The sequence below is a fragment of the Carettochelys insculpta genome, chromosome 4, assembly GCF_033958435.1.
Source record: "Carettochelys insculpta isolate YL-2023 chromosome 4, ASM3395843v1, whole genome shotgun sequence".
In the NCBI taxonomy this organism is placed as follows: domain Eukaryota; kingdom Metazoa; phylum Chordata; order Testudines; family Carettochelyidae; genus Carettochelys; species Carettochelys insculpta.
The window spans coordinates 67,336,881-67,350,200 of record NC_134140.1 but is presented as its reverse complement, the minus strand read 5'-3'; the positions used below and the strand labels follow the sequence as shown (position 1 = coordinate 67,350,200).

The following is a 13,320-nucleotide window of genomic DNA, read 5'->3' as shown; positions in this document are numbered from 1 at the left end:
TGCCTTTTTTCTTGAATCTGCTACGACTTAGTTTCTGGCCCTGCTGCTCACAGCAGCATTCCACAAGGGTCCAGGCCTCCTCGGTAACTTACCTGGGCCAACTTACCATATCCAGGACATCTGCAGGGTGATATGGTCCTTTTATAGTGCATTAGGCTATTACCCAACACGTGTGGGACAACACTGCATTTGGCAGTGGTTCTGCAGTCTGGCACTGGATGAGATCTGATCCCTCTTCCACTCACACTGCTGGTAGTAAGTCACATATTGGAATGTGTGCACAGGAGCAAGCACTCACAGAAGAAAAAATGGTTATTTACCATTGCAACTGTTTTTCTTTGAGCTTCACCCACCCTCCTCTCTGTCAGAGGAACTGAGCAGGGCTTGAGTCAGCTGAGGAATACATGCAGGGGGGCGAGGAGGATGCTACAGCTTATCTGACAGGTTCCACTAGGGAAGAGCTTTCCCGCGACCATACATATTGGAATGCACAAGAGCAACACATCTTGAAAAGCAATGGTTACAAAGGTAACCGTTTTTTCTATGTGTATGAAGGATCTGCTTTTGTGACTTCAGCAAAGCAGTAGCGGAATACATAGTTTTGCAGTGCACAAAAGGCATACTGGCAATCTTTAAGGGTCTATTATGAGGCCGTTAGAACTGGTACCAAGTGCATGTGAGAAGGGATACGTCTGGAAGCCAGGAGAAGCAAGAACATCTCTAACAAGACAGGAGCTAACACAAAGCAGTAAATTAATGGATCAGCTTTAGAACTGTTGCAGAGTCAATTTATAGTGCGGGCGGGGGAGGGGTGGAAATGTGTCAGCATCTAGCTCCTGACTGAGCAGTGTAAGGCTCTGTTAGTGCCTGGGGAAAAGAAGGCAGTCAGGAACTCCTGAGACAGCATCCTTGAAAAACTGACTGATGCCAGCATCCTCTGGAACTTGGATGAAGTGACAGGAAAGCTTGACAAAATGTGACACCAGTCAGAATGCTCTGTGCTTGGGCTTCTCTGAAATATTTTTGGTCTCTCTTAATGCATAGCCAGCCGTCATCCCACACTGTGTGGATTGTAATGTTCCTTTGTTGCACTTCAAATAACATTGCCTGCCTCCAATGAATTTTGGATGTCCAAAGCTGTTTTTGACTCTGCTGCTTGGTATGTGGTTCTTTCCAGTCCTGTTTTTCTCATTTTTAAAGGTTTCCTTCACTATGTTGGTCGTCATCATCATCATCTATAGCCGTGGGTTCAGTGCCCGTTGGTGTCTGATGCCTCTCTCACTATTTCCTTCCATCTTTCCCTGTCCAGTGTGGAGTGTCTTAGTTCTTGTAGACTAACTTCACACCAATCTACTATATAATCTACCCATTCTCTGTGGGGTCTGCCTCTCCTGTTCGAACCATCCATTATGATGGCTAATCTTTATTGTAGGCTACTGGACAGTCCACTCAAACCAGGAAAGTGTGATCTGATTGAGGTGTTCTTCTCAGGGCTTCACTGTTGTTTTATTCCACATAACATAAAATCAACGTGGTTCATTGGTCATCCCTTTCCCCATAACCTGGGATCAGGGCTATCCATTGCAGGGGTGCAGAGCCTGGGATAGCCCCACTCCACACACACCCTCTTCCTGCCCCTGGTCACACTGTCTCATCCCCTGTCCTCATTGCACCCTTTCCCCCAAACCCCTCCCATCCCTGCTGCACCCCAGCAACATGACCCAGGGGATTAGCAGGGGCCTGGCGCTGGGCAGTAGGGGTCGACCTGCACACACTATGGCGGCAGGAAGGAGATTGACCTTGTCCAATCTCTCGGCCCCCGTGCTCTCCCAAGAATGGCTCCCAGCCATTTTGGGGGAGCAGAGCAGGCTGGGGACAGGTTCTTCTCCTTCCCACAGCTCCTGCCACCACTGGTGAGTGTGAGGGTGGTCCCAACCCCTGCTGTCAGCCCCAGGCCACCTCAGGAATCCCCCAGAATGCTGTAGGCTCTGCAGGGCCCCCCCCAAAGCATAGAGCCTAGAGCAGCCACATGAAACAAACATCCTGTGGACAGGATGGCTGTACCTGGGGTGTTCTGTAGGGATTTGTTGGTTCCCTACAGGTTCCCATTCTACCAGCTACTGTCTTACATTCTACCAGTGCCTGGTCCCTCTCGGTGTTAAATTACTTAAGATACCTCTGACTCTCCTTCAGCCTTCAAGATCTTGGCAGCTCTGTGACCCAGCTGAGACATTTACTTGCTTTTTTTAATCGCAAAATGTGTTATTCTTTGCTAATATGACTCAGATCAGCTACCTCCCAGCTATCACAGATGAAAAGCTGGGCCCATATCCTCTAAAAGTGTTTTTGGGGCCATCCATCTTCATGACAGTTAACTAGTCTAAACGTGTATGACAGACTCTTACACATCACTCAGTTACCTCTGCATTTAGCTCAGTCACTAAAGCAGGGGTCTAAAACCTATGGCTCTGGAGCCTACAATTCTTTATGGTTTTCTTTGTGGTTCCCAACACTATAGTTGCAAAGTTTAAAAAAAGAAAAGAAAAAAATCTCCTGATTGTTTTTGATAAACTGTGAATGTCAAAAAGCCCAAAAATGAACAACTCATATCTAAATAGCAAACAATATGTGATCTCAAAATGTTGAATGACTCACCATAGCATCCTCCAGAGAGAGGTTTGGGAGTGAAAGTCAGAAAGACAGTGGTACAAACGCATGTAAAGTGTGAGGAAATAGAAGATGTAAAAAGTTTTTGAACATCCTGCAGTAAATGTTTATCGCATTACCAATCATTGTGTGTGCGCTGTTCTTAAAATAGGGGGTTACAAAAAGTTTGGTTTGACATTATTTATTAAAGACCATCTTGTATTCAAATGCATCGCGGCTCCTGAAGTATTGAATTTTTTACCGAATTGAAGAAAATGGCTCTTCTTGATATTTTGGTTGCTGACCCCTGAACTAAAACATACTTTCCTGACTGGCATCCAGTCTTGATTCTGAAAATAGCAAAAGAGAGTCATTTTTTCCCAAAGGTTAATAGTCACTCTCACTGCTTTTTTTTCCACTTCATTGTCCATTTGTATACGTTCTCGTTTGCTTTTCTCTGCTACATTAGTCATTTAGTACTGCAACCAATATTTTCCCCCCACTGTTAGTACTTACGCACAGCATCAGATAAGCTTAGTTTTCTTTTATTGTGCTCTTTAAGTCTCTCAGTGTATAAGTATTTTCTTCATGCCCCAAATCATTTTTGCGGTTCTTTTCTGTACCCTCTACTTTCATTTTTAAAACGTGAACACAGAACTCTGCAGTGTTGAAGCTTTAACATTATAATTTGCTGGCATTTGGTCAAGCTCTATTTCATTTTGTCTAAACAAACCCACCGTTCTGATTCCTCGTATCCTCTCCTAGGTGGGAAACCTGATCAACCCTAATTACAAACACCTCTTGCACTCCACTGAGGAAGATATAAAACAGTGGTTCTTGGGCTGTGGGGCTAGGACCCCAAAATGGGTTGCAGCCCCCTTTTAGTTGGGTTCTTAGGGTTTGCATAGACTTAGGTCCTCAGCTTTGTATGATAGGGCTTAGGTTGAAGGCCCCGTGGTCAGCTCTGGAGGTTCCAGGAGGGTATGGGTGCAGAGAACAGAGGATCAGTGAGGCTGAGGCCTCAGTTCTCCTCCTTCCCTCCTTGCAATGAAGTAGTAATTTTTGTTGTCGGAAGGGAGTCGCAGTGAAATGAAGTTTGAGAACCCCTGATCTAAAGAATTGAAGATTTGGCGTATTCACAAGTGTATTTAAGTCTGTCGTCTCACAGTAACTCTTGAATTAATGTGGCCAGTTGGGATCATAGAACTTTCTCCTGTGAATTTAACAACCTTATCTCATTTGATTCAAATGTCTTAAAGTCTTGCTTCAAATATCTGTTTATACTAGTCATGAGGAGGACAACAAATAGGAAATCCCTTAACTTCTTTGCACTAGAAATCCTATTTTCCCCATGTCTAAACTAAAGTGCAAAACCTCTTTTCCTCCCCACAGATCAGAGGCTTTGAAACTGCTTACTGCATAGATAGCATGGGCCACACTAATGGTGGCTTTGTTGAACTTGGACCATGCCATAGAATGGGAGGCAATCAGGTAAGTATTCTTGAGGCAAGAAGTTGAAGAGAAAGTTGGTGCAATGAGTAATCATAAAACTTTTTCTCTGATAAAGTTGTCCCTAAAACTACTGTGTTCACCAAAAAGTAGATAAAATGGTGAAAAAAGTTGAGTGGCCTGTGCCAGCTTTTATGGGTGGAAACTTGGGATTTGTCAGCACTTAGAAAATATTCCCCTCAGCTACTGTGGTGTCTTACTTCTCAGAATTGTGATGGTTATAGGTGTGCAATGCATTGATGCACTAAATGGCTTTCCACGAACAGAGACAGGGAATCAAACAATTTGTAAGTGAAGTTGAATTAAATTGACTTAATAGGCTTAGTAGGTAAGCCTAATAGATAATTGTAGTAAGACTATTGCATAGTTTGTCCCAAGTCATCACAATTTTGTCATCTCACCACCACAGGGACAAATGCACAGCCTACTTCAGGCAGTCATGTAGCATAATCTTCTTGAATTGGATACTTTTAAATTTTGAAAATCTCTGTAAATTCAAAAATGGCTCAAAGCAAAATGGTAAGACAAGGTTAAAAAAATTCTCTTCTCTTCTTGTTTGTATGTAAAATGACTAAATCCTATGCAGTCAGGCTTTGTCAGTAGTGCTGTTACATACATAGTGATAGCTGTATTAGAAATCTTGTACTATAGTTAAAAATGCAGTGCAGTAGCCCATGAAAATACATTTATAATATACAGTACTCTAAAAGCCTGTGCAAAAAAATTTTTTTTTCAGTCCTAAAAATCTTACCTTAATAAAATGCCAGTCTAAGAAGTAGCAAAAATTATGTTTGTATTTCGATTTGGTAGTTCCACCTCTGGCCCAATGCTGTGTAGTTCTTAAATTTGTTATTACCTTGATTTGAAAATACTAGTGAGGAAATAAATCCACTGGTTACTGGCCCTTTTTAGATCGTGATTATATAGCCTTCAAACCACGGCTTGATTTATCCAGCTTTTCTGAGGAGCATCTTGAATAAAACCTTTTGCACTTATCCCCTTTTTTCTTAATTTGCTAGTCCTGTATATTTAGTTTTCTGATCTTTAGAAATAAGGTCACTTCATATGCTAAGACTCCGAAAGTGAAAAGTATCACTGTATCACCTACAATGAATCAGCCCTATTCAAGCAAAGGTAGGTGGAATAATCATTTAAAAAAAAAGTCCAAAGAATTTAAATTGTTTTAAGATTGCTTCTAAAATTTCAGTTACCTTATGAAGTTCACCCCCTCTGTTTACTATAATAAAAAGATGTCTTAATAATTTTCTTTTAGCTTTTCCGAATAAATGAAGCTAATCAACTTATGCAGTATGACCAGTGTTTGACTAAAGGACCTGATGGATCAAAAGTTATGATTACTCACTGTAATCTGAATGAATACAAGGAATGGCAATACTTCAAGGTATGTGGCAGCATATGGTTCAAGGGTAGGCAATTTGTTAGACTTCTTTTATCCCTTGTATTGTTAGTTGTTTTTTTTTTAATATTGTGAATACATCTGGAAGTAAACTAGATTCACTGAACTTGGTGTGGCAGAATGTAAATTTCCTGGACCAGGCTTTCTCCTTGCTTTATGAGAGGAATTCAGTCTGAGATAAAATGGATTTTCTTGCTATTACCTGCCTTCTCCTAGAGTTTTCTCTGCCGGAAGGCAGTTTTAAATTCTAACAGGATAGCTGCTGCCAAGGAGGAGGGAGCAGGGCCATCCTTATCAATACACAAAACACACAGCTGCATAAGGCACCATGAAATCTGGGGCACCAAATTGGCCCAGATTCCATGGTGCTCAAGGCAGCTGTGTGCTGCATAAGGGGCAGTGCTGGCTCTGGCAGCAAACCCCATTTGCCAGTTGGTCCCCTTCTGGGCTGCACCATCAGGGCCATCCATAGGTGGGTGCAGGGACTGGGACGCCCACCCCCACTCCACTCCTATCCCCAACCCCCATCACCTGAATGACACAGACTCTGGGATTAGAGGGGACCTGGTGCTGACAACTTGGGGTCAGGCCTGTCCCTGCACTCACTGGCAATGATGGGACACAGAGTCACCTAGCACCAGCCTGCTCCACTCTGCTGGCTCCTAGACACTCCTATGCCATTTCCTGCCACTGGTGAGTGGAGTGGGACTGTTCCACCACTTGCCCTGAGCAATGTGGCTGGGAGCCAGCAGAGTGGGCTGAGGCTGAGTGGCTCAGCTTCCTGATGCCGACAGTCAGTGTATGGGTAGTTCCAGCCTCTTCTACCTCTCTGCCCTGCTCCTCCCCTTGGAGCTCTAAACTTTCTACCCCACCCAGCATCTATCTCTCGCAGTGCAACTCCCCCCGCCTCCACCCCAGAGTGGCTGTCTCCCAGCCACAGAGTTGGGGTCCTTCCCTCTCCACCTCCAGTGAGGGGGAGGGCTGCATAAGGCACCAGAACTTGTAGGAACAGCTCTGGGAGAGAGGAAAAAATGTGCTCTTTAACTTCTGAGGATAGAAGCAGAAGTGGTGGGTTTATATTGCAGCAAGGGTAGTTTAGATTGGAGATTAGGAAAAACTTGCAGTCGGGATAGTTAAACACTGGGACAAATTGCATAGAGAAGCTGTAAAATGTTTGGCCTTGGAAATTTTTTAAATACATGTCAAGGATGGTCTAGATCAGTTCTCTAATTTCATTGCACTGTTACCCTCTTCCGACAACAAATATTTACTGCATGGCACCAGGAGGTGGGAGCCTAAGCCCACCCAAACCCCATTATGTCAGATGGAGGGGGAGGAGAGCAAAGCCAGAGGACTTCAGCCCAAAGTAGGAGGCCTGCAACCTGCGCCCCACCACACTGAGCAGCGCAGCTTGGGCTTTGGCCCTTGCCAGAGGGGCTTGGCCTTTGGCTGTAATCCTGGGCCCCAGCAAGTTTTAAGTCAGCCCTGGTGACCCCATTAAAACGGGGTCTCACAGTTTGAGAACCACTGATGTAGAGTAATATTTAGTCCTGCCACGAGTGCAGGAGACTGAAGTAAATGACCTCTTACAGTCCTTTCCAATGCTATAATTCCATGGGTAGATGCTGATCACTTTTGCTCACAGCATCTTCCCTGCTAATGCACTGCTCACCAAGAGAGTCCTCCACCACGTGTGTACTGCCAAAAGCTGGCATAGATCCTAGGGTGAATTTAGCAGATTGAATATAATTTGTAGTTTGATTGCCTGGCAAATCTCTGCAGAAATAGCAGTCCATTTAAATTACATTTGTCATCAGTGCTGAGCATGGTGAGTGGAAGTACGGCAACACTAGTACTATTTCTGCTAAATTTAATGAAGTACATGTGGTGTTCTTTGTTGTCTTCTGCATTTGGTTTTGTTCTTATAAGTTAGCTACCTGTTGACTCCTGTTTTCCAGATAAATGTGAGGTGTAGCTGTGTAATGCTATTGTGAAAGCTTTAATTTTTCAAAGTATTTACTTCGTAGCTTGTAATAGCTATCAAGTAAATATGTATTTTGGTGTGGGTATTAACATTGGAAACTTTTTTATCATACTCCTCTATTATGGTTAATGGTTATCATGGTTATACTGTTGTTCCAATAAAACGAGATAGAGTACACTTAGAGGAAAATCTGTCCTTTAAATATGTGCATGTTCATGCCTGGATTGTGTATTTGAGGGCATAATGGATTCGAAGAGGGTTGAATGCTGGGTTGATATTACCCAGTTGTTTTCTCAGTTTACCATCTAGCTTGTTATGTAATTATTTATTCACTAATTAGTGTGTTTGTATCTGGATTACATTTACCTGCAGCAGACAGATTATTTGTTAAGCATTATGTGTTGAAAGTCCATTTGCCTTCCACTGACATGTTAAGTTTTTCTGGTATTTGCATGCACCTGTGAAGTCCTGAATAACCAAAAGTGATTTAAAAAGCTGGGAAAATGGGATTTTTAAATTCCAGGAATTAAGATAAAAATCAATACATTGTTTTGGAGTCTACTTTCTTTTGTAGTGTGTATGTGCAACTGGTTTGCTGTTTGGCAATTCTGATGTGACCCAGTGTGTTGCTTGCCATTTCATTAGGCTTTGTTTTTACACAACTGAATCCCTTTCCACAGTAGGTGTACAGTTCTTTGCATCAATGCTTCTATTACTAGAAACTAAAAGAAAGTATGCCCAGTAGGGACAGTGCACCGTGTAGACCAAAACATTTCAAAGAAATATGAAAAAAAGAGCATCAAAGGTGGGTAAGCAAACAAATGCTGAAAACTTGGTGCACTTGTGAGGCAGATTTTCAGTGTTTAATTATCCTGCAACACATTTTTAAAATGTATTCTCACTGAGGGCGTTAATGGGAACAGAAGGATAGCAATTATTAATACAAGAAACATGATACCCCACTGCAGTTGTGAACTGCAACATTTTCAGGTGTGTGTTTCTCTGCCAGTCATTCAGACATCCTTGAAAAAGTATGGCCAGATGTGATCAGAATACACTCATCCTTAAACGAGTATTTTATTTAGTAGTACTCACTTAAACAAGGGACACATTTGAACGAGGGACACCATATGACACCCTACAGGTGAGCTCCCCCCGCCAATGCGACCCTTACCCTCCTCCCTGCAGCTCCAACCCCTGTAGTCTGAATGCCCCCTGCCACCAGCCTCACCGCCCCAACCTGCTGCAGCTAGACCCCCTGCCAGCCCCACAGCCTGACCCCACCCCACCCCACCCCACCGGCCCAGCAGCCCCACACCGCAGCAGCCTGATGCCCCTGCCAGCTCCACGGCCAGACCCCCACCCCCAGCCCTAAACTCTGGCAGACAGACTCCCTTACCATCCCTGCTGCCTAAACCCCCTGGTGCCTGTACCCTCTGCAGCCTGACCCCGCTGCCATCTGTAACTGCTGCAGCCCTGCTGCCTGATCCCCCTAATGCCCCTGCTGCTTGTAACCCCCATGGCCAGACCCCTCCACCACCTGTAAGCCCTGCTGCCTGAGCCTCCACCCCCCGCCTATAAGCCCTGTGGCCAGACTCTCCCGCCACCTGTACCTGCCACAGCCCCGCAGTCTGACTCACCCCCGTCAGCCCCAAACCACTGCATCCTGAACCCCGCCTCCACCCAACCTGCCACCAGATTTTAACCCTCTCTCCTGCTCACAGCCCCAAACTACTCCCAGCCTTTAATCTTCCCCAACCCAAGTTCACTTACCTTTCTAAAGCAGCACCACCTGCTGCCACTCCTTCCCCAAGTTAGGAGCACTAGGAACCTATCAGAGACTTTTACATGTCATTTAGGAAGAATTTAGTGTCCCTCTTAAGAGTTTCTGCCTACGAGCAGAAAGTTGGGAACCAATTGTGCTTGTATAGCAAGGGATGGGTACGTCTACACTAGCCCCAAACTTTGAAATAGCCACGCAAATGGCCATTTCGAAGTTTACTAATGAAGCGCTGAAATGCATATTCAGCGCTTCATTAGCATGCGGGTGGCTGCGGCACTTCGAAATTGACGCACCTCACCGCCGCACGTCTCATCCCGACGGGGCTCCTGAGCTCATGGGAATAAGGGGACTTCGAAGTAGGCGGGGTCCTTTCGAAAAGGAGCCCTGTCGGGACGAGACGCACGGCGGCGAGGCATGTCAATTTCAAAGTGCCGCAGCCGCCCGCATGCTAATGAAGCGCTGAATATGCATTTCAGCGCTTCATTAGTAAACTTCGAAATGGCCATTTGCGTGGCTATTTTGAAGTTTGGGGCTAGTGTAGACACGGCCGATGAGTGTATTCCCTTTGCCTTTTGCTGACTTTTTTGATTTGGGGGGCTGGGGCTACCTCATAACCCCACTTCTCCCTGCTACCATTGGAAAAAAGGAAACATGGGAGAAGAACTGGAGCAAATCATCGCAATCATGCCAAATATTTGCATTTCTATGGATGTTGGCATTATGGTTAAAACGTTAAGTGAAGCACAAACAGCACAATCAGATGGTAATACTAAGCAGTGAATGTCTTGATTTCAAGCATTTATGTTCAATAAAAAATGTGTATCCCAGGTTTTTTAGATCAAACGCTGAAAACATAGTTTTGAATCAGTTATGCGGAGGTAGCCTGTTTCCTGAGGAATATGTGTGGCTTTTTAAAGTGGACTAAGTGCATTTATTTCCCTTTTTGTAATGTAACATTTCAAGATATCAAAATATAGGTCTTAAAAAGTGATAAAATATTTATGTAAAATGAGACTTCCACAGGAACCCTGGATAATTTGTTTTTAAACAGCTATGTGTATTATATGGAGAAAATGTAAGTATATTTCTGATTGTTTGTTTTGTTTTCCAGAATCTGCATCGATTTACCCACATTCCTTCAGGGAAGTGCTTAGATCGCTCTGAAGTCCTACATCAAGTCTTTATCACTGAGTGTGACTCCAATAAAGCAACACAAAGATGGGAAATGAACAACATTCTTAGTGTATAGACAAGACAAACAAAAACCTGGCCTACTGAAACATTAATTTGTATAGGACTGAAAGTAACCTGAAAACTGCTGCAACTATTAACTTTGTACAGCTGTGAGCCTGAAATCTCCTGACTTGGATGAAGGACTTAGAACTGTGATACTACAATAACATTATCATCTGCAGTTAATGTTTACAAAACTGCTTTTACCTTAAACTTTGTAGATGTTTACATCTTTTTGTTTTAAGAAGTTGGGGATTTAATGTGCTCTTAGCTGTGTTTCATAGGAACAAAGTTAAAGGCACCGTGGTCTTCTTTGGGATTTCACTCAGGGGTCTGAAGGCAGTTTTTTTACACACACTTGAAAAGGTTGGAGTAACCAGACTTTCATATAACATGGTGATTATCAACCTGTTTGTATATTTTGTTTTAATTTTACATCCTACCAAGCACTGCCACGGGTTATTAGCCAGAGTGGCCTTCTCTCAGTCATGCTGCTTTTTTGGAAAAATAGATTTCAGCATACTTAGTGCCTCTTTCATTTTTCTGTATATTTTACAAGAATAGCATTTGATGGAATATGTATGGTTATGTGCAAATGTCATCTTGTTGGGGATTAACTGTACTACCCCTATAATTATCACACACAAGTTTGTGTTGCCAATGTGACTGCTGTATTTACTACACATTGTTATGGCAAATAAGGTACAGGCCACTTCAGAAGTGCTATAGGGATCCCAAAAATATTACAAAATGTCTCTTTTAAAGCTAGGAGCTGCATTTTCACTGAAAGTTTAAGTATGCTGAACCAGTTGCGCCCTGAGTAGCATTTAGATGCATGTGGTGTATTAGGCTTTGTCTATCCTAGCTTTTTTTGTCATTCAGAGTGGTGGGGGATAAACAATGACATGTTTCAACAACAAAAGCACCAGTGTGGACAGCACTATGTCACCAGGAGAACATCTCCTGCCAGTATAGCTACAACCATTCATTGGAGGTGGTTTAATTATTCTGACAGGAGAGGAGGTATATAAGAGACCTTACAAAGCAATGCAGCTACAATGGTACAGGTGTCCTGCTGTAAGATCCAAAGGATAAACAGTTTTAGACAGCATGAAAGCAATTAAACATTTATATTTTTGCAATATTTAAAAAAAAAAACCTGAAGGCACTACGTGATGCGTCTGAAGAGAGCATTCTGGATTACAGCTAAGAACTTACAAAGCACTAGCTTCTTTGTTGTATCATGCCTTACAAATCTCTATTTTAAAGCTAAAGCTACACAATGTATGAAATTAAGAATGATCCAGTATTTTGTGGCATTGTTAATATAAACTGAATTCACCTGGAGGTGAACTAAAACTTTTAAGTAAAAAGAAAAAAAAAATCCAACGGAGGAACACTGGCAACTAGTCTTAAATCCATGTTCATAACTATTAAGAGTTGATGACATCATGAGTGCCTTGACTTAATAGTGAGCCCTTTGCACAGCACAGGCTCAAACCCTGAAAAGTACATGTTTTAGAACCAAATTCTGCCCTCAAATGCCAATTAGCATTGCATGTGACTTCCACCAAAGTTATGCATCATATCTAAAGGTGGAGTGTGACCTTCATAAAGCTATCTATACATGTTTTAGCACTGATTTAGGATCTTTTCTGGCTTCTTTAGACTTCTCAGCTGTCCTCTTAAAAGGTGTGAAAAATCAAATTACAAAATAAAGCAGGAAGAAAGTGGTAAAAGGTGAATAAGGGGATAGGTAACTACTGTATGTGTGTATGAAAACTGACTCCATTTTTTTGTGTTGGGTAGCTTAATCATGTTACTATGCATTGGTGAAAGAAAGGTGGCGTATAAATAGTGCAGGTGTGTATTTTAAATGGGTATTTTGTGCAATTCATTAAACGATACTGTATGTGCATATGAATCTGTATCGGAAACTGCAGACTGTACAACACATGAGAACATCAGAAGCTGTGGCTGTAATGACTTTTCCTATTGTAGCCTGCTTTGGGGGAAAAATATCCCATATCTTGCTTTGTAAATTGATGATATCACTATGCATTTCTACATATTTTATAAATTTGATTTATGCAGATTTTGATACACTGTATGTTTCTGTAAAAATTGTATAATTCTTGAAGTTTTATTAGGGATAAATTTGGGAAGCCTAATGTGCATCTTAATTCTGGGTTGTTTTCTAGGTGAGGAAAATAAAATATTTTAACTTGTGGGTTTGCTAATATTTCTGCTGATAAACTATTATAAGGACCTTTCCCCAAATCTAAACTGACTAAAACATTTTCAACTGTTGTATATTTAAGTATTTAAAAGTAGAAGATGCTTTTTATTCAGGTGCCCGTTGTTCCTGAAGTCAATTCCAGGTCTTCTAGCTGCTACTGTATAGTGTAGCGAGGCATTAGATTTCCCAATAGTGAGCTGAGTAGACAAGTAGAAAGGGATACCAATTTAAAAACTGCTCCTTCTTGCTGCCTCTCTAAGGCCATGTTTAGCCTGCAGACATCTGTTGTCAGTTTTGTCAATAGGGCATGGATGCAGACTACAGTGCTCTTGGGAGAGATCTACCAATTGGGAACGTTCTGTCGACATCTCTGACACCTCACTCCATAAGGAAGAAGGAATGTCTTGACAGAGGGAGTTTTTACATTTGGCCATGCACAGACAGGTGAAATGCTGGAAAGCATCTCCTGCCACAACACTCAGAAAAGATAAGCAAATGCACAGTAAAAT

The 13,320-nt window shown here is 42.6% G+C and overlaps 1 protein-coding gene across 3 annotated transcripts in view; it reads left to right on the top strand.

Annotated features, from left to right (window-relative positions):
• The window catches only part of GALNT7 (polypeptide N-acetylgalactosaminyltransferase 7), a 118,785-nt gene extending 105,989 nt beyond the window's left edge, over positions 1-12,796 (top strand). For all 3 annotated transcript variants that reach the window (XM_074993018.1, XM_074993019.1, XM_074993021.1), the window contains 3 exons: positions 4,039-4,137; positions 5,429-5,557; positions 10,451-12,796. In XM_074993018.1, coding sequence (XP_074849119.1) covers positions 4,039-4,137; positions 5,429-5,557; positions 10,451-10,588 — 366 coding nt within the window. In that variant the 3' untranslated portion in view covers positions 10,589-12,796. The remainder of the gene's footprint in view (positions 1-4,038; positions 4,138-5,428; positions 5,558-10,450) is intronic.
• The last annotated feature ends 524 nt before the right edge of the window (positions 12,797-13,320 follow it).